General features: G+C 42.5%; 1 protein-coding gene across 2 annotated transcripts in view; it reads right to left on the bottom strand.

The window, feature by feature from the left end:
• Positions 1-551: 551 nt before the first annotated feature.
• Positions 552-19,103, bottom strand: part of crk (v-crk avian sarcoma virus CT10 oncogene homolog) — a 38,951-nt gene continuing 20,399 nt past the window's right edge. Inside the window, exons 2-3 of one of the 2 annotated variants that reach the window (XM_078548297.1) lie at positions 9,330-9,467; positions 552-4,275 (exon numbers count right to left, since the gene is read on the bottom strand). In XM_078548297.1, coding sequence (XP_078404423.1) covers positions 9,330-9,467 — 138 coding nt within the window. In that variant the 3' untranslated portion in view covers positions 552-4,275. Of the gene's footprint in view, positions 8,340-9,329; positions 9,468-19,103 lie in introns of both variants that reach the window. The other variant, XM_078548296.1, reaches the window with a different exon arrangement.

Raw genomic sequence — 19,103 nt, forward strand, 5'->3', positions numbered from 1 at the left:
TCAAAGGTTATGAGAAGGCGGGAGAATGGGGTTGAGAAACTTGAGAATGGTGGAGCAGACTCGATGGGCCAAATTGCCCAATTTCTGCTCCTACGTCTTATGGTTATGACAGTCATTTAAAATTTCCCTCTGGGATTTTAAAATAACTCAGCTTTACCAACTGTTGTGTCATAACACCAGGACACAGGGAATGACTCTCCTGCTCTGCTCCAAAATAGTATCATAGGATCTTTTACAGCCACCAGATCAGAAAGACAAGGCCTCAGTTTAATGTCTCATCTGAAAAAGGGTGGATGAGAGCCTGGATATGAAGGTGACTCTTTGCTCCTCTTTGAATAGGATCTTCAACATCATCCTCGGAGACACCAGCTCGTTATTTTATATGTAAGAACAGCATCAACTATACGGTACTCCCTCATACTTACACTGAAAGATCATCTTGGATGTTCTTCTTGAACCCGAAGACTCAAAAGTGTACGGGCACAATGTCAAGTGCAATGTGTTGTAAGGTGAATCATTTCACCCTTGGACAAGCAGATAATACACGGTCGTCATTTCTCAAGTGATTTTATTTGCTAGGTATAATAAACATACATTACAGTACATGCTACAGAAAATAAAGCTGGATTTTAATTGTCATGGAGGGTATAGTGTTGCAGATGACATCTCTTCATATTAACACAATGCATAAGATCTCCACAGTAATAACCCAGAATTACCCCTCCTAACAGATTAACAAGGGTACAGTACAATTACAAAAATAACAGCATTTTAAAACATTGATTGACATTTACTGAGGGAGAACAGTATTTAAAACCAGTCAGAAATCAAACCCTCTCCCCAGAAAATATCCAGAGTTCCTCACTTTCAATCTCTGGCTTTGAACAAAAAACACATTAATCACAAGATAGAAATGTGTTGCTTGCTTTCCCTCCAGCATTCTGCAGCCACTCACTTTGGGTCACATTTGGATCGGCACCAAACAGAAACCCAAAATGCGGGGCCAGCCCTGAATAGAACTGGACAGAAAATTATATCTACTTTTTAATGCCTGGACTGTTCCCTTAAATCAGTCCACAACAGGCCGGGGGGGGGGGGGGGGGGGGGGGGGGGGGGGAGAGAGCAGGGAGGTGCATCAGGCAGGCACAATAAAAAAGTCAAATTACCACTAAGTCTTGATTGGTTCATGTGGTGCCTGACTCAAACCAATCCACACCCTGCATTATCCATTTCCACATTACTCCAGCCCACCAGAAGCTGGAAAAAAAATATTCCCAATATAACTCACTACCTCTATACACTTCTCTGGTTCCAATCCTTTCCTTGCAGAACAGACAGCAGACTTGGGTACAAGCACACATACACTGGCAACTTGCTGTGCTTTTCCCAAATGAGCATTGGCGGGGTGGTGGTATCACCATGAAACTCAATACCCACTTGAGCTGACATCCAGCCCACAGCAAGGTGACAATCCAGTTCAGGAGCAGAAAACCTGGCTGATTTTGCCCAAACTTAAACCAATAGTACCGGGCCCAACTGTGGGGTCCCCAGTCCCATTGCTGTCCTGGTTGAAGTGAGCTAACGCAGCACACAAGCCAGGGGTGAGAAGAGATGGGAAACTTGGGAATCTCCACTTCACTGGTATGTACACCCCTGTACTCCAACAAATAAAAACAAACAAAGTTACCTGCACCCTTAGGTCCTTAAACTAATGGGTCACATCCATGCAGATAAGCTTCAAATAGAAAGGACACTGCTATCTTGCTGTGCAGGCAAAATATCAGGTTAATATTTTTATATTTACATATCCCTTATAACTGGTATATGATCTATACACAGAGGCCGACATATAGCTCAAATCCTTTCCCCTGTCCTCCGTCCCCTCCAAAAATTGAAAGATTTCATGGTGCGGGGTTAACAGTTGTTTGTCACTTAGAAGTGACAAGATGAACTGATTGACTGTTATACTTATGGTCTAGGGGTCCTCCAATTTATGGAGGAGTTTCTGCTGTATTATTATAAAGGTGAGTTAATGAGCATGAAGAATTTAATTCTGTTCCAATCTTGAGGCTCAAAACTTTAATCAAATCAAACAGTTCATAGGCTAGACAGCCTCAGCAATTCTCTGTTAACAGCAGGATCTTAGACGTATGAAGTTCCCCACACATCTTTGCCAACTGACCTGAAGCCACATATTGCTGCAATGCAGAGAAATTCAGCCACTCTCTGCTGCTGCAGGAATTTGCTCCATATCCCCACTGTCCTGAAAATGCAGAACCCTCAGTGGGATAACAGCTACACAGCCCCCAGCCAACATGCAATCCTGCAACCATGCCCAATGATGTGGGAGCTCTGGCAGTCTGTGGCAACAAGCTGTTCGATATAGGGGGTGGCATGGCAGTGCAGGGGATCATCCTGACCTCACTTAACATTCACACACTTCCTCAAAGTGATCACTGGACAGTAAGCAGGAAGGAGTGGTAACTCTGGCAGATTCCCTCCCCATTTCGGTCAGTCAATTAGTGCTTTATTCTCCCCAGCTCCCCCTCCACATGGAGATCAGCTAATATTTCACAGACCAGGATTAGAAGTTAGTGTCTTTCTGGTATGTATGGCTCAATACCACAACAGATGATGCATTCATCCACTGAGCATCAACAGAAATGCAGAGTTTATTTCATAATCTGCAGGGTGGGTGGGTCATCTTTTCGGCTGGCAGCCACACACCATTTCCCAGTAAGGTAAGTGGCCCCACCAGGACACATTGATCTTTTAGGTTGGACAGTGAATGTCAGAATGGACTAGTTGGGGTGAACAGCCCGTTTTTGTTGTTATTTCTATGTATAATTGACAATTACTTTCAGTTCAAGTATCAGCAGGCAGGGCGACAATGCTTTGCAAAGTGGGTCTCTGTGCGAGTGACCAGAGGAAAGCTTCAGGTTATCAGAAAGTGTGATACCAAGTCTGATTTGTCTTGCAGACACCAGGATGACCGTTACCATATATGCTGGAGGAAAATCACGTTACAAGAGCATTACCTCAACACAGCACCACACAGTCAAGAACACCCGAGAGGCAGGCGAGACCCATCCCCTCCAATCAACTGGGTATTGACAGTCTCACCAAAACGTTAACTGATCTTTTCCTCTCAGATGCCATTTGACCTATGTAATTCCAGCAATTTAAAAGAAAAATTGCCAGTAAATATTACAGTAAATGGGAGGAAGATCACCTTTCTAGTACGTAATTTCTAGTCATCCCTGGCCCATCAGACACTCACTTTGCCACACTTTTACATTGCCACCTTGCAGCACAAGTGTTCTGATACTGTCATTGCTCATGTTATATAGACCTAGGTAGATCAGGCTTGTGCAGGAATGATTGCTGATGCTGAATGATTCACTCAAGTGCATTGAAACATCCAGCATCAACAAAAAAAACAAACACTGCGCTCAGACATCAATACTGCAAAGTCAGATAATTGAAGTTTTTTGTAACTGGGTGGAAGGGGTTTGTAGTTGAATATTCAGTGACTGATTGATTTACCAGCGGTTTCCCATGCGCTCTTTGTTGCCAGTCACACACTGCCTGATGACAGAGGAGCAGTTAATGCTGCGCCTACAATGGCACTGATTACTGTTAACATCAGAAACAAATGATTTAATTTTTAAAAAAAATTCACTGCTAGAAAATAACCAATGTCTACAAAAGTGTTTCTCTCTAAATAAAAAGTGTTCGAGTTCAATTAGCTGTGCAAATCACATGTAGTGGCTGAAAAACGTTATCAAAAAATAAACATTCAGAGTGAGTGAGCTCAACAGCTCAGTCGCTGCGTTTAGTGTTTGCAGTGATGAGGCCATCGGATAGAACAAGTCCAAGCTTTCAGATCCCATAATTCACAACTTTTGAATACTAGATTGGCACAAAATTGAAGCTTTTCTTAAATACCAAATAAGAGCCATGATAAACTGAGAAAGAAGATGGGTTAGTGGGTGGATAGGTTGCAAACATAGTGCAGTGTAGAAAAATATCAAGTAATACTCTCAGTTCCCCCTTCCCCACATCAATGTAAGTAGCAATAAAATGGAGGTGTGTGGGGTCTGGAGCAGTGCTGTTCAATCATGTGATGAATGAACCAAAGATGTGGCGAATTAATGCTCTTCTTCAGGTGAGAGATTTTAATCATTAGGACCCTATCACAGCCCATTGGACTGAGGACAGCTTCAGATTCTGTTGGACACAATCCATGGCCAAGTCAAAAGTAAGTAGAAAATCCTGCAGGAAAAAAAACAATCCTTATAATTAAAGAACTGTAGTCTAATTCCATTAAGGTATTTGGTAAAGACGCCCATTGAAAGAAGTGAAAGTGTGTTGAATATTTTAGTTGCTACAGCACAACTAGATGCTGTGTAGTGATTAGTTGCTGCTTCTGACAGAGCTGCTGTCACAGTGCAGTTCACCACTGCTCACCTTTAAGCCCAAATCTAGAAGGCTGTTCTAGCAATCCTGAGCAGAAACAACTTGGAGAAATATCAGCCCATAGAGGGTTATTGGACCAGCGGTTGGTTTAACGCAAGAGACAGTGACTGTGATATTAACAGAATTTGATTAATCGGACTCATTACCTAGACATTTAAAAGGCACTATTTAGGGTGATAGCAGCTAACGTCAGTAGTCCAGTACACAAACTACTGACCTTCAATAATCTCTGCACCATTTTGGATCCTATTTCTCCTGGGTCCCCAAGAACACCCATTCAAAGCAGCAGAAGGGGCAAGGGCAATAAATGCTGGTCTAGCCAGTAACGCCCACATTCCACAAATGAATATATATTTTTTAAAGATAGGCTGGATTTGACTAGTAAATAGCAAAAGGTAAGTGTCAGGCAGAGGGTTTATGAATTCTTACTCAGGCTTTACAGTAACAATATATTTAAAAATCTGCAGGACAAAAATACCAGTCACAAGAGATACACCAGGCATGGGCCGAAATCCAGATGTATTCCCTGCCCCTTTGCCCCACAGAATGACAAAAAAAAACCAGAAAGGGGCTGAAATTTAGTGCTATTTTTTGAAGTTAATTATTGCAGCTCTGCTAACGGTTCAGCAACTTCATCCAGTGATTCGAGCAGATTGCAACGCTAGTCCATGCCGAGTTACTGTATGTTGTCCAGGATCCTGGCCAACAAAGGGCAGTTCAGCACATAAGCCAGTGAACATAAAAGTAGCACAGAGGGAAGCTTTAAGTGGACTACAATAGAGAATAACACCCAAAGATTTGAGAAAAGAACTTCAAATGTCACAAAAATTATTGCTGAGTGGTATTGAAACAACATCAGTGTGTGCAATGGAGCGAAGCAGAAAAGATGCACCAAACTCAGAAACTTAGCTAAAATTATTAATCATCCCCCCTCATCTCCCACAAGAATGGAAGCTTCAATATCTTCATTAAAGCATCAAACTCAATACTATCCGCACTACTGTTGCCAGTGTATTGATTTAGGGTGAAAGTTTAATCAGTAAAACATGATTGTGAGACTACCACTGAAGGACCATGATGATTTAATACATTATTGAAATACTGATTGGCACAGATGCACAACAGCCCCAGGATGTGCTTTGTTGCAGCTAGGATGAGGTGAGTGACCAACAGGAAGCAAAGCCCACATTCATCAATACTTCCATGGAAAGAATCACTACCTCCTTGCCAAAAGGATAAAAGGGACAAATGTGGCGACAAGCCAATGAGCACAATTGGTATCTAGCCCTTTACCTCCAATACTTTAAGGTTTCAGCCACCACCTCACCTTGGTTTACCAGAGAATTTGATCTTTGTTGACCTATTGCAGCTGTTCCCTAACCTTTTCCAACAGGTGCATTCCACTCCTATTGTTCCACTGTTGACTGACTGATTTTTAAAAATGCATAAATGAAGTTAATTTAGGAAAGTTGGGAAGTCATTGCACTTGTCAAGCTGCAAGTAACTCATGAAAGTTCTCTTCAGCGTTGCCTTAAGCACCTCAGAAAAGTTGACATTCAGATCCCCATTATATTCCAGTGTGAGCACACAAGAGGAAAAAGAACGTGAAGATGGGCAATGTCACCTCTCCACCCAAATCTACATCAGTCTGTCATACCAAACCACATTTGCAGACCAAAATCCAAATTCCTCAAATACATTTTCCAGGCAATACTACGGTTTTCGCTTGGTAGTACAAACTGTGAATCTTGCTGCTGGAGTTTTATACCTTGCACACATTAGGACAAACGCAAGAATGCCAAATTTCAAACAATCACACCAATTTATGCCACAGGAGAAAAAAAGGTGCTGATTGGTTGGCAAGTGGATTCTGGTTGGCAGAGTTGTGCCATGGAGAAAACAGCAGGGAACTATAGAATCTCCAAGCTCCCAGGTAATTCAAAAAAAGTGCAAGGCTTGAACATATTCCTTTTGTTTGCAGAGAACAGGAACCTGTGCATGAATGTATGTCAGTTCTAGAAAGTGTAAATGAGCTATGCTACAAGCTTGACTGATTATCTTAAATTGGTTGTTAGTGTAGCTATTAGCATACTCAGGATTGTTCATCAAGTGCTGCCCAATCACAGAATCACATCTAACAGTAGGCATTTTGTTTTGGGTTTTCCAAGCATAGGTTAGTGGTGTACGGTCTACACTCTGCCTATTACTGTGATTACGACATTCATTACTGTCAGCAGAAATCAGTGCTATCCCTTCTATAGTTCTGTAATTTTTTTTGATGCTTTGAAAATTATTTGCCACACATTTGTGTGGCTTTTGGAATGGGAAAGTGGAGGTCTTTCAATACTCGTGAGCCTGAGTAATGGGACGTTAGCTGAAAACTAATGGCAGACATGAGATACAAGCAAAGCACGTGTTCAATTTCTACTTTCCAATCTGACTCTCATGATAGCATTCTGCACACAGGCAGCCCAGATTAAAATGTAGCTCATGGCACTGATTACGGATGATAAAGACAAAGGTAAACAACAGCTGTAAACATGGAATAAAACATCATCCTGAAGACTAGCACGGCGGGGGCGGGGGCTGGGGGGTGGTGGAAAATCCAGTTGCCACAAGGTTACCAATTGGATAGGTTTCAAATGACCAAATGGCGATAATTGAAGTTACATAAAACTAAGTGTTTAACTTTGGTGCCCATTAGATGTTACTGAAGGAAATGGTCTCTCCCACCCTCTTAATCAATACTCCAAACCTTTCTAAGATTTGACAACAAGCTATAAAGAACTCTCCAGGAGTAATTCCAACCCCAATCCATCTCAAATGCTGTACCTTCGTGGTGCATTCTGCAAACTACTGAAACGTTCACAGCCAGTGAGACTAAGGAAAAGCAGTCACTAAGCAAGCCTAAAACAATAAATCTATCCATGTCCTGGTTGACTAAGGCACAAAGCTAAAAAAAAAGAATTTCATTACAATTTGAAATCAGAAGAGATTGGAATAAGGCAAAAAAAAAGAAAATAATTTGAGCATTGGACTTTGTAAGGAAGTTAGAGTACAACTGCTAAATGATATTTAACTATGCTGTTATGTTGAAGCAAACATCAATAAGACATTAAAACACCAAGGTCAGTTCAGAAGAATGCTTCCAAGTATTTAGCTTTTCTTTACATCTTCCTGTATAATCTTGTCAGTTTTTCACATGCTGTGAAACTTGTACTTGCTTCAGAAGAGTAATGCAACTTTATTCAAGGTAAGGATGGGAACACAAGGCATCTTGGACCCCAACTAGCAGTCTAAGGGCAGGAACAGACCGAGTAATACACCTGTAGAGCACTTACATTAATATTTTTCAGAAACTGTCCTGCAATGTCCAAGTGTACCGAAACACCTGACATGAGGCATGGGACCACCAAGAATCTAAAACACTAACCTGAATTTCATGTTCTTGGCCACCTTTGTGAAATGTCTCTACATTATTAGTAGTAGCAAGCTCATGGCTGAAATCTGCTGACCCTCTCCTCATTTAGTGTTAGCTACTTAGTGTTTCATTTTGCAGCTATCCCAGACAAAACAGCACTTAGAACACAATCTATGTTTGCATTTTCTTTTAAAGACTTGGCTTTTTATTTTTGGCAAAGCTCAAGGTTCTGGGAGAAGGCTGCAATTGGAGCAAGTAGTATTTCATTTATTTGAGGTTAAACTTGGCCTCACGGTGAAACTGTAAAGCAATAGTTCTGTGCTTAGAGTTCTCTTAAAAAAAACCTGGCGTCAGAGTTGTTTATGTGCACCATACAGTTGAAGGTCCATCTCCAGTGTAGACATGTCAGTTGCCCACATTAGTGTCTCTCTAATGGTTACTGTAAAAATATTTACCATGATTGTTAAGTGATTCAAATAGGCGGTTTTAGAACATAATCATTTGCTTATTAAAGCACCTGAAATCAGCCAAAATTAGCAAGATATAGCCCCATTCAGTAGTGTTTAGTAATTACAACCATGAACTGCAAATGTGTGAGAACATGTAACAAAGAGGATGATTATACTTTATCCCTTCTCATGACATTGACCAGTGCAGGGGACAATTTCACTGCATCAGTTCTCCACCCCTCAATACCTCACCCAAATGGGCATTTGTCATATGCAAGCATCAGCAGGCTGTTCAACTGCAGAGGGCATCACAGTAGGCATGGATCCTGTTCTCGCTTAAGTCCATATTTGCTGTTTCCAGCGGCGTTGATGTGACACCAAACAGGAGTGGGAACTCCAATTAATTTCCCCCTTCCCTCCCACCCAATCCTGTGGTTCAGGGCAACTGTGGATTCCCTATTAACTCAATGCAGAAACAGGATGAGACCAGACACCCTCTGTCTGTACAGCTGAGTGCTGCACATGAGAGGTCATGACCTACTTGATCATTGGGGAGCTCTGTTCACTCTTTTTTTAAACATATTCTCACACACATCCACATGAAATCAGCCAGAACTCTTGCGTGGATATCAATTAGTATCAGCTAGGGTGGAGCCAGCACTCTGACTGGCTGCTCAGGAGCAAGACAGATACTCTGATAGGGCTGCACATCACATGGTGTCCCATATCTCAAGCACCAATGGACAACACAACCATTATGTCAGAGATGAGAGGTGACACTAAAACATCATACACCAGCACAGTTCTTCAATGGGGTCCGCAGGCTGCAGACTCAGGGCATTTGATAGTTTGAGTCAACTGTGATCTTACAGGATTAGTGTAAACGTCAAAGGGCCAAAGTCTTGAGGGGTGAAAACGGAACTACAGAAAGCTTGTTCCCATTTGTAATTCAAATCACCGTTTTTAAAAAACAAACGCACTCAGCTTAGGTCCTCCTCAGGGTTCTGTTGATCCAGAAGTCGAACATGGGTGAAAGGGAAGTGACCGTGTTTACCATTGCACTCTCCTTCCCACTGGCCATTCACATTGATCTTGGTTACCTTCACTAGATCACCAACCTACAGAGGGGAAACGAAACAGGTCACAGCACAAGACAAAATTAACATGCAACAGTTTTAAACAGTCTTAATATCAAAAACATGCAATGCAAGAGTCCCACAGAAAATTCAACACTGCTACCATTGCCCCAGAGTTTTTAAACAGAAACTTAATGTCCATCAGCAATAACTCAGTAAATGTCAAAAGTTTCACAATAAATTGCCATTGGGTTAGGGAAAAGCTGAAACAGGCCTCCAAGGAACATAGGAAATAGGAGCAGAAATAGGCCACTTGGCCCCTCAAGCCTGCTCTGCCATTCAACTAGATCATGTCTGATCTTCAACCTCAAAGCCATTTTCCCCGCACTGTCATATCTCTGGATATCCATAGTATCTAGAAATCTATCAATCTGTTTTGAACATACTCAATGACTGAGCCTCCACAGCCCTCCAGGGTAGAGAATTCCAAAGATTCACCACCCTCTGAGTGAAGAAATTCCTCCTCATCTCAGTCTTAAATAGCCTACCCTCTTATTCTGAGGCTGTGCCCCCTCTTCTACACCCAACAGTGTGCGACGGACATTGTCTCAAAGTGTGCTCAAGTCCCGTCAATCAGCAGCAACAAGGTGGATATGACTCACCCTCAGAAAATAGCTGGTCATCACTTGGTGCTTTCTGCACACCCTCGCTTTTGTGATTGACAATTATCATGGCATGACCTCTCTTTCTGTGCTGTAACATTCTAGGACTCCTGCTTGATCCTGAGTAGAGCTTCGAGCCCCAATCCTATCCACCATCAAGGCTGTTGACATCATCTTTAACATTACACATTAATTGCATGCCTGAGCAACCAGCCGTTAAGCCATGCCTAGACTGACGATGGCATTGCTAGATACGGATTACAAAACACTTTAGAAACTGTTTCTTGAAAATGACAGCTTGGACTGTTATGTGCAATTTCAGACGACACCATCTTATTTAGACACAAAAATGATTAAGCAGAAGCTTTAAAAACAGAGTCTTCAAGAATGATTCACACCAATGCCAGAAACATCACCAATCTGCCAATCCACAGGAAAATTATATAGTATGATGAAGGAAAGGTTGTTTTGTAACTTTATATTTGAGAAAAAATATAACCTTTCTATAGCGCAGTGGGTAAATATGGGGCTGGACTACACAGAAGATCCAGGATTTGATTCTTAGCCTGCACCAAGTTTGCTAATCTCAGCCAGGTTGGCCATGAAAGGGCTTTACAACTGACATCTACACTCCTTGCCTGGAGAGAGGGGAAATAATTGACAGCGTAGTGTGCATGCCTCTGATTATTATCCAGTGACTCCTGCTGAAGAAGTGCAAACATGTGGATTGTTGGGAGATGAAGCTTTACTGGTGATGCCTCTGATCAAATAGGCTGCAAACATAGATAAATAATAGCCATGTGGAAAAGGAACAGGATGGATGTTGGTACCCCTGCTATTCAAGACAGGAAAGAAAATAAACTCAAAGCAGAGGAAGTTGCATCACATTAGTACCAATGACTGGAATGCAGCAATCTTTACATCCAATGCCCCATGAGTAAACAGAACCTAAAGATCCTAATACAGAGAACAAACTTATCTAGCAACATTCTTTCAAAGAGTCACACATTTGAAATCCAGCAGGTTCAGACTGATAAATCACCCGGCTGTTACTATGTCCTTACACACCTGGGGAAATGCTGTATGCAAGCTATCAGCCACAACTATGCAAAGTGTGAGTCATTTCACAAAGGGAGCCATCAGGGCAACACCCTGATTTGAGCAAAGTCAAGAAAGCTGGAATACTGAGTTTGCCCCTAAAATGGAAAGAAAGAATGGCAGAGAAAATTAAAGCTTTTTTTGTTCTAAGTACTTCCTAACGTTGAAACAAATATTGACCAAGATTAACTTTCATGCCCTATAACAATCAGCACACTCCTTCTGCATCCCCTTACACGAGATTGTTTCAATGCCCAACTCCACATTTGAGATGACCAGCTCTCTCCTTAGCAGCAAGATGATCTAACATGGACATGATCTTTAGTCTGAAACATTAAAAATGAAAAAGGTCACCTGTGTTTTTTTAAAAAATTAATTCACAGGATTTGGGCTTTGCTGGCAGGGCCAACATTTATTGCCCATCCCTAGTTGCCCTCGAGAAGGTGGTGGTGAGCTGCCTTCTTGAACTGCTGCAGTCCATGTGGTGTAGGTACACCCAAAGTGCTTTAGGGAGGGAGTCCCAGGATTTTGACCCAGCGACAGTGAAGGAAGGGCTATATATTTCCAAGTCAGGATGGTGAATGTTATCTATAAAGGTTTTAAATGTCAGCGTGGAAGTTCTTTACTCACACATTGATTTTCATTTTCATTTAAAGAAAGTAGACGCCAATATTGCACAGCCAATTATGGATAAAATGTGTTTCTTTTATCCCTAAAAAAGTTGATAAACAACTAGAGTACTTACACAAAATAAAAATTATACCAGCCAAGACTTGAGGCTTTAACTACCAAATGTGTTAAGGAGCAAGGGAACAGTAGCAATGACAACACAGGCAAAACCCTAGCAGCCAAGTAGAAAACATCACCAAATGCTTTTTCTTTTCTCACCATGCACTGAAACTATCCAAAAGACTTCAGAGTTGTGACTCGAATCAGTCAAGCAACAAAATACTCAACTGAATAAAAAACCAAGAACCAAACTGATTTAAATCACTAACTCAAAAGCAGTCAAACAAAACCTAACTCAAACCAGGCCCATGAGATGCTTACATTTGAATGAAATGGTTTGATACTTCCCTTGGACACCTGGCCACAATAAAACACTGACTAGTTAAAATTAACCTAGGTGCGCTGTACATTGCTGAAGTTGGCTTTTAATTCATTATACACTGTGGCAGAGTTAAAGTAGTTAGTACTGCGCTAAATCTTTTATCACAAATTTTTCTTTGAACAGAAGGTCTCACCACAGTAATACTTCATAATGGGCTTCTTTTCTAACCTCAGTAAAGTCAAGCAAAAAAGTTTAAGGGAAGAGACAGAATAGGGTCAGGAAAAAAAAAACGTTCAAGCCAAAATTCTCCATCACCATTTGATTGTGATTCTTTTGGGGGAAAAAAGGCCCTACAGTAAAGCTTTGTTAAAATTTAAAATGCAGACCTGCCAGGTCTAAATATTCTTTCCCTGGGGTCAGAACAGAATCAGCATGAAAATGTGCGTCAGTAGAAACTCAAAACGTTTTGCTTATTTTCCTTATTCTGGCCAAACAATCTTCTCTATACAGGTCGGTTTTAAAATCGCTGTACTGAGCCAATTGCACTAAATGCACTCCAAACAGAAGGGCAATCCAAGTAAGGTGCAAGATTTACTGTAATAAAAACCACACCCAGAAGAAACAAATAGAAAAGCTACAAAGTATTCTCAGCCACAGGCATTTGTTAGTAATATCCAAGTACTGTAAAAGCCTGTGTACACGCACATATCTTTATTCCTTGCTAATTTTTCTCTAGTGAGAAGCAGAGAATGAGGGTATGAGAGAATTCTGGGACCTAATACTTCACTGCAGTAGAGGGAGTAGTGCTGAATTATCAGAGGCGGCTCTGGGATGAGATGTTAAACCAAGGGCTCATCTACCTATTCATGTGGACATGAAAGATCTCTCAGCACCACTCGAAGAGCAACACTGGAGTTTCTACCAGTATCCAGATCAACATTTATCCCTCAAACACAACAGATGAATGGTTATACATCCCAGTTCCATTTGTGGGACCTTGCTGTACATAAATTGGATGCTGCACTTCCTGATGTTACAGCATGATCTACATTTCAAAATTAACTCATTGGCTTACTGGTTTTTAACATCCCAAAGACATGAAAGTCAATGGAGAAATCTACGAGTTCCTTGCAGTTGGCATTAGAGACGAGGATGGAAGTTCACAACTACTGCCAGGAAGTAATTCACACAATAGCTGCTATTATATTGCAAGACCTCTGCTAACTAGGTTCAACCATAAGGGTCTAACACAAATAGCAGCAACCCCAAAGGTGGCTTGCAGTACAGACCAGGGACAGTTGGCCTGTCTGAATCCTGCAAACTTGCTTTGGGTTTCTGCTATAATAAAAACAGATAAAGTGCTGGAAAAACTCAGGTCTGGCAGCATCTGTGGAGAGAGAAACAGAATTATGTTTCAAATCAATATAACTTCTTCAGTTCAGAGGAAGAGTTATTGGACTTGAAACATTAACTCTGTTTCTCTCTCCACAGATGCTGCCAGACCTGAGTTTTTCCAGCACTTTATTTGTTTTTATTTCAGATCTCCAGCATTTGCAGTTTTTTGCTTGTATTTTGAGTTTCTGCTAGATGCTTGACATCAGTGCATTGGATTGTGTTGTCACTAGAATAGCGCTTAACACAATCCAATACAAGAACACATAAGAGAGTCATTACCATGAGGTATTCCCAATAGGCCTGTGTAATTGTTCCCCTGGAAAGGGGAAAACACCACCAGTAGGTTTCTAAGCACAGTAGAGGTAGATGAATCAAATGTCATTAACAGCCAAACACAGCTGGTGGCATAGGAGATTTGGCTGTCATACAGATGTCAAATTGGTAGAAGTGTGGAGGAAAACTGAAATCAGGAACAGCAACATAACTATTAAAGTCAGGACAAAAATAAAAATACCTGGAAAAACTCAGCAGGTCTGGCAGCATCTGCGGAGAGGAACACAGTTAATGTTTCGAGTCTGTATGACTCTTTAACAGAAGTAAAAATAGAAAAGAGGTGAAATATAAGCTGGTTTAAGGGTGGGTGGGGGGGGGGTAGAGCTGGATAGAGGGCCAGTGATAGGTGGAGATAGCCAAAAGATGTCATACACAAAAGGACAAAGAGGTGTTGAAGGTGGTGATATTATCTAAGGAATGTGCTAATTAAGGGTCGAAAGCAGGACAAGCAAGGTACAGATAGCCCTAGTGGGGGTGGGGTGGGATGAAGGGAATGGATTGAAATAGGCTAAAAGGTAGAGATAAAACAATGCATGGAAATACATTTAAAAATAAAGGAAATAGGTGGGAAAAGAAAAATCTATATAAATTATTGGGAAAAAAAAAGGGGGGGGGAAAATCAGAAAGGGGGTGGGGATGGAGGAGAGAGTTCATGATCTAAAATTGTTGAACTCCATATTCAGTCCGGAAGGCTGTAAAGTGCCTAGTCGGAAGATGAGGTGATGTTCCTCCAGTTTGCATTGAGCTTCACTGGAACAATGCAGCAGGCCAAGGACGGACATGTGGGCATGAGAGCAGGGTGGAGTGTTGAAATAGCAAGCAACAGGGAGGTCTGGGTCATGCTTATGGACAGACCGAAGTCAGGTGTTGGTGGGGACAGGGGATTGTGGGGATAGAGGAGTCAGAAAGGCTGCACACAAGAACAGCAATCACCCACACCGAGACCAGCATCAGCAAAAGGAGGATAACATGCCAGCCTGGTACCTGAGTGTAACAAAAGTCACAGAGGAACGCAAGCCAAAGAACAGGATTAGAATTTGACAGTGCAAAAGTTCCAGGGGGTGGGTTAATCTCGAAGCACAGCTGCTCCCTTAAAAAGAGATGGATTATATTCCAGAGAAATAGCCAATTTGAAACAAGATTTCCAGTCGCCTGGACAATTCCTGTAATGGCTCTTTTATCCCAAGTGTCAAGCTGAGCTACCACCCTCCTCTTATCTTCTCAAGGTTCTTGAGTATGGCGCTGGAAAGCAATGGAATGTTCATCTTTCACACGATTCGTCCAAAGGACAGCTGCCTGTATTCCATCTGATAATCAGTCCTGACCACTTATCACTCCTGCTGGCTTCCCAGCCATCAGTGCATCAAATTAAAAATACACGGACGATGGAAAACAGGGTGTGAAAAAGTGCGAAGACTCTTCCATTCTCCCAGTTCCTCTGTATCCATTTTATCTGTTCCGACACTGCAATGTACCATACTAGTGCTTCCAATATCTTCTCTTTTCCTCAACAAAGGATCCCTCCCACCATGGCTGACAGAGTCCTTGGCCGTGTCTGTTCTATTTCACACACCTGCTCTCACTCATTCTCCTCCCTTCCAGAACCATGATAGGGTTCCCTTCATCACCACCTTCCACCCCATCAGCCTCTGTATTCGATGGATCATCTTCCACCCCCTCCAGTGTGATGCCATGACCAAACACACCTCTTCTCCTGCCCTTCCCATTCAGCATCAGGGACCATTCCTTCCACAACACCCTGGTTCACCCACAAGTCACCCACACCAGCCCCTCCCTTTCCTTCAGTACCATCTCTCTCCATAACTGCTGCATGACCTGAGCATTTCCAGCATTTTGTTTTTATTTCAAAATCCTGGACTTGTCTACAAAACAACTTTGCAATCTGCTATAGTCCTACAACCCTTTGATGTTCCAATTCTGATCAACCACACATTCCCTTCCTCTCCATCGATAGCAGAGACAACAATCCCCGGTTCCTGGAGTCTGAAATTCCTGTTATAAACCCACAGCTTGCTAAAAATCAACATGGCATCAGGAGTAGATGGAATCCCTGTTGAAGCACTAAAGCACGGTGGAGAAGCACTATTGGCGCAAATAGCATGGCCTCATCTCCTTTATTTGGAAGGAAGAGAGCATGACAAGAGATCTCAGAAACACCATAATCGTGACCATCTTCAAGAAAGGTGACAAGTCCAACTGCGGTAACTAAAGAGGAATCTCCCTGCTGTCAGCCACAGGGAAGGTCATGGTAAGAATCCTCCTCAATCGCCTTCTCCCTGTGGCTGAAGAGCTCTTCCCAGAGTTGCAATGTGGATTCCACCCACTAAGGGGCACAATGGACATGATCTTCACTGCACAACAACTGCAAGAGAAATGCAGGGAACAGCACCAACCCTTGTGCATGGCCTTCTTTGACGTCACAAAAGCTTTCGACACACAACCGTGAAGGATTATGGAGCATCCTCCTCCGTTTCAGCAGGCCCCAAAAGTTTGTCACCATCCTTCGTCTGCTCCACGATGACATGCAAGCTGTGACCTTGACCAACTGATCCACCACAAACCCAACCAAGTCCAGACTGGTGTCAAGCAAGGCTGTCATCATACCGATGCTCTTCTTGACCTTCCGTACCGCAAAGCTCCATCTCACCCTCAGCAAGCTCCCCACTGGAGTGAAGCTAAACTACAGGACGAACGGGAACCTGTTCAACCTCCGCCGCCTGCAGGCCAGATCCAAGGTCATTCCATGCTCTGTCATCGAACTACAGTATGCAGATGATGCTTGCGCATACTTGGAGGCCGAGCTCCAAACCATCGCCCATAACCCCGCCCCCCCGGTTATCAAAATCAGTGCCAAGGCTTTGGACAATGTGGACCACGTTCTGTACATTGGGAGCCTACTGTCAACAAGGGAAGACATTGCCGACGAGTTCAATGCCGCCTTCAGTGTGCCAGCACAGCCGTCGGCCACCTGAGGAAGAGAGTGTTTAAAGGCCAGGACCTCAAACCCAGTACCAAGCTCACGTCAACAGAGCAGTAGTGGTACCTGCCCTCCTATATGGCTCAGAGATGTGCACTGTGTACAGCAGGCACCTCAAAACTCTGGAGAAGTACCACCAGTGCTGTCTCCGCAAGATCCTGCAAATCCATGGGCAGGATAGGTGCACCAACATCAGTGTTCTCACTCAGGCCAACATCCCCAGCTTTGAGGAATTGACCACGCTCAATCTCCACTGAGTGGACCACATCGTCCGCATGCCTGACATGAGACTGCCGAAACAAGCGCTCTACAAGGAGCTTCGATAAGGCAAGTGAGCCCCAGGAGGGCAGAGGAAATGCTTCAAGGACACCCTCAAAGCCTCCTTGAAAAAGAGCAACATTTCTACTGACATTTGGGAACCCCTGGCCCAAGAACACCTGAAGTGGAGGGAAGGCATCCAGGAAGGAGCTGAACACAGAGTCTCATTAACCAAGGGCTTGCTGAAGCCAAGCGTTGATAGTGAAAGGAGCTCTTGGCAACCTGGGCACCCCACCCACCCATTCCCCCTACCACCTTCTGCCCCATCTGTGACAGAGACTGTAAGTCACACATTGGACTCTTCAGTCACCCGAGAACTCATTCTTAGTGTGGTACAAGTCAGCTTCGACCTCGAGGGACTGCCTAAGAAGCAGCAGCCATATTATCTTTCCTCTCTTCAAAATCCTCTACAAAGCTATTTCAACTTCACCTAGCCAGCCCTCTTCACCCATCCCTCAACTCCTGCTGCGCCCAATTTCTTTCCCTTTGGTGAAGCACTTGAGAACATTTCGCTATATTAAAAGTGTTATGTAGATGATGCAAGAGGCTATGCATAAGCAAGCCAAGCATGATGGCAATTGCATTTATGGTCAATTTATTGCAACAGCAGAAATGAGATCTTAGCAAAGCAGCTCTCAGTTTAACATTACTATGAAAACAAGTCTGACCAATGATCTTTCAACACACTTTACCATGACAACATCTCTTTAAGAACGCTGTCTTAAATCAGGAATTCCATGAGTGACTGGAATGTGACTTTAAATTATACTTCATGCATGGATCAATTATTTTTGCATCTGGAATTCATTTATCAGGAATTAGCCATAAAACCCTGGGGCCATTTATCCCAGCCATCTGTGCTCAAATGCCTTCATTTTTGTTCTTTCCTTTTTCCCCCTCAAGTGTAATTTCTTCACTCTTCTCATCTCACTCTCTGTTACCAGCTTCTCGTCTTATCCTCACAAATCCACCTTCCAGAAAGCAGTCATCATTCAATCATAACTAGGAGTCAGAAGCAGGCTCATTTTGTTTCCCTTCCCGAGCTCAGATATTGAGCCCATTGTGACATTCTCACTGTCACCCTGGCAGAGATTAGCACAGATTAGGGATCAAAACTTGGATCTTCCTGAGTTTGGATTTAAGCTGCTTTTTCCTTGAAACTTTCAAAAAGGTAAATCTATCAATTTAACATTCTTTCCGAGACTTGAAACCAACAGGATCAGTAAGAATCCATTTCATCCTCTTGAACACATACCCTAGTGCAAGTGCCACAAACATCACTATTTAAGCAAGGAATCGCACTATGTAGGATCAGTTCTACATGGTCATAGTGAATAGAGCAGGATTTGATTGTAGGAACTACACCCAAAGGTAGCAACAGGTATAGGTGTAATTTACAAATATAGTAACTTTAATAACACTGCCTGTGGCTAAGTACTGTAAATCCCAGTGTATAAGCACGTCCTTATTTCTCACCAACTGTTTAAAAAAGAACTGTTCTTTTCATTTTCTCTGAAAGGGTGAGTTACATTTACCCAGTACTATCCATATGTGAATCGTCTCTAGCCCCTGTGGCTGTGTGCCATTATGGAGTCAACAAGTTCAGCAGAGATGGGAAGGGGAAGGGAAACAACTAGTGCAAAGATTTTTAAAATCCTGATGTATTTACACACAGCTATTCGACATATGCACTTTATAAACACCAGTGCTAAATTGTCCTAGGCTACAAAGACAATGCAATAAGGAAACAAACACTCCAATCCATTAGACATATCACATTCCACCGACACTGATGTGTTGGAACTTACTGGAACATTTAATTG

The sequence above is a fragment of the Cetorhinus maximus genome, chromosome 9 (genome assembly GCF_964194155.1).
Source record: "Cetorhinus maximus chromosome 9, sCetMax3.hap1.1, whole genome shotgun sequence".
NCBI lineage: Eukaryota > Metazoa > Chordata > Chondrichthyes > Lamniformes > Cetorhinidae > Cetorhinus > Cetorhinus maximus.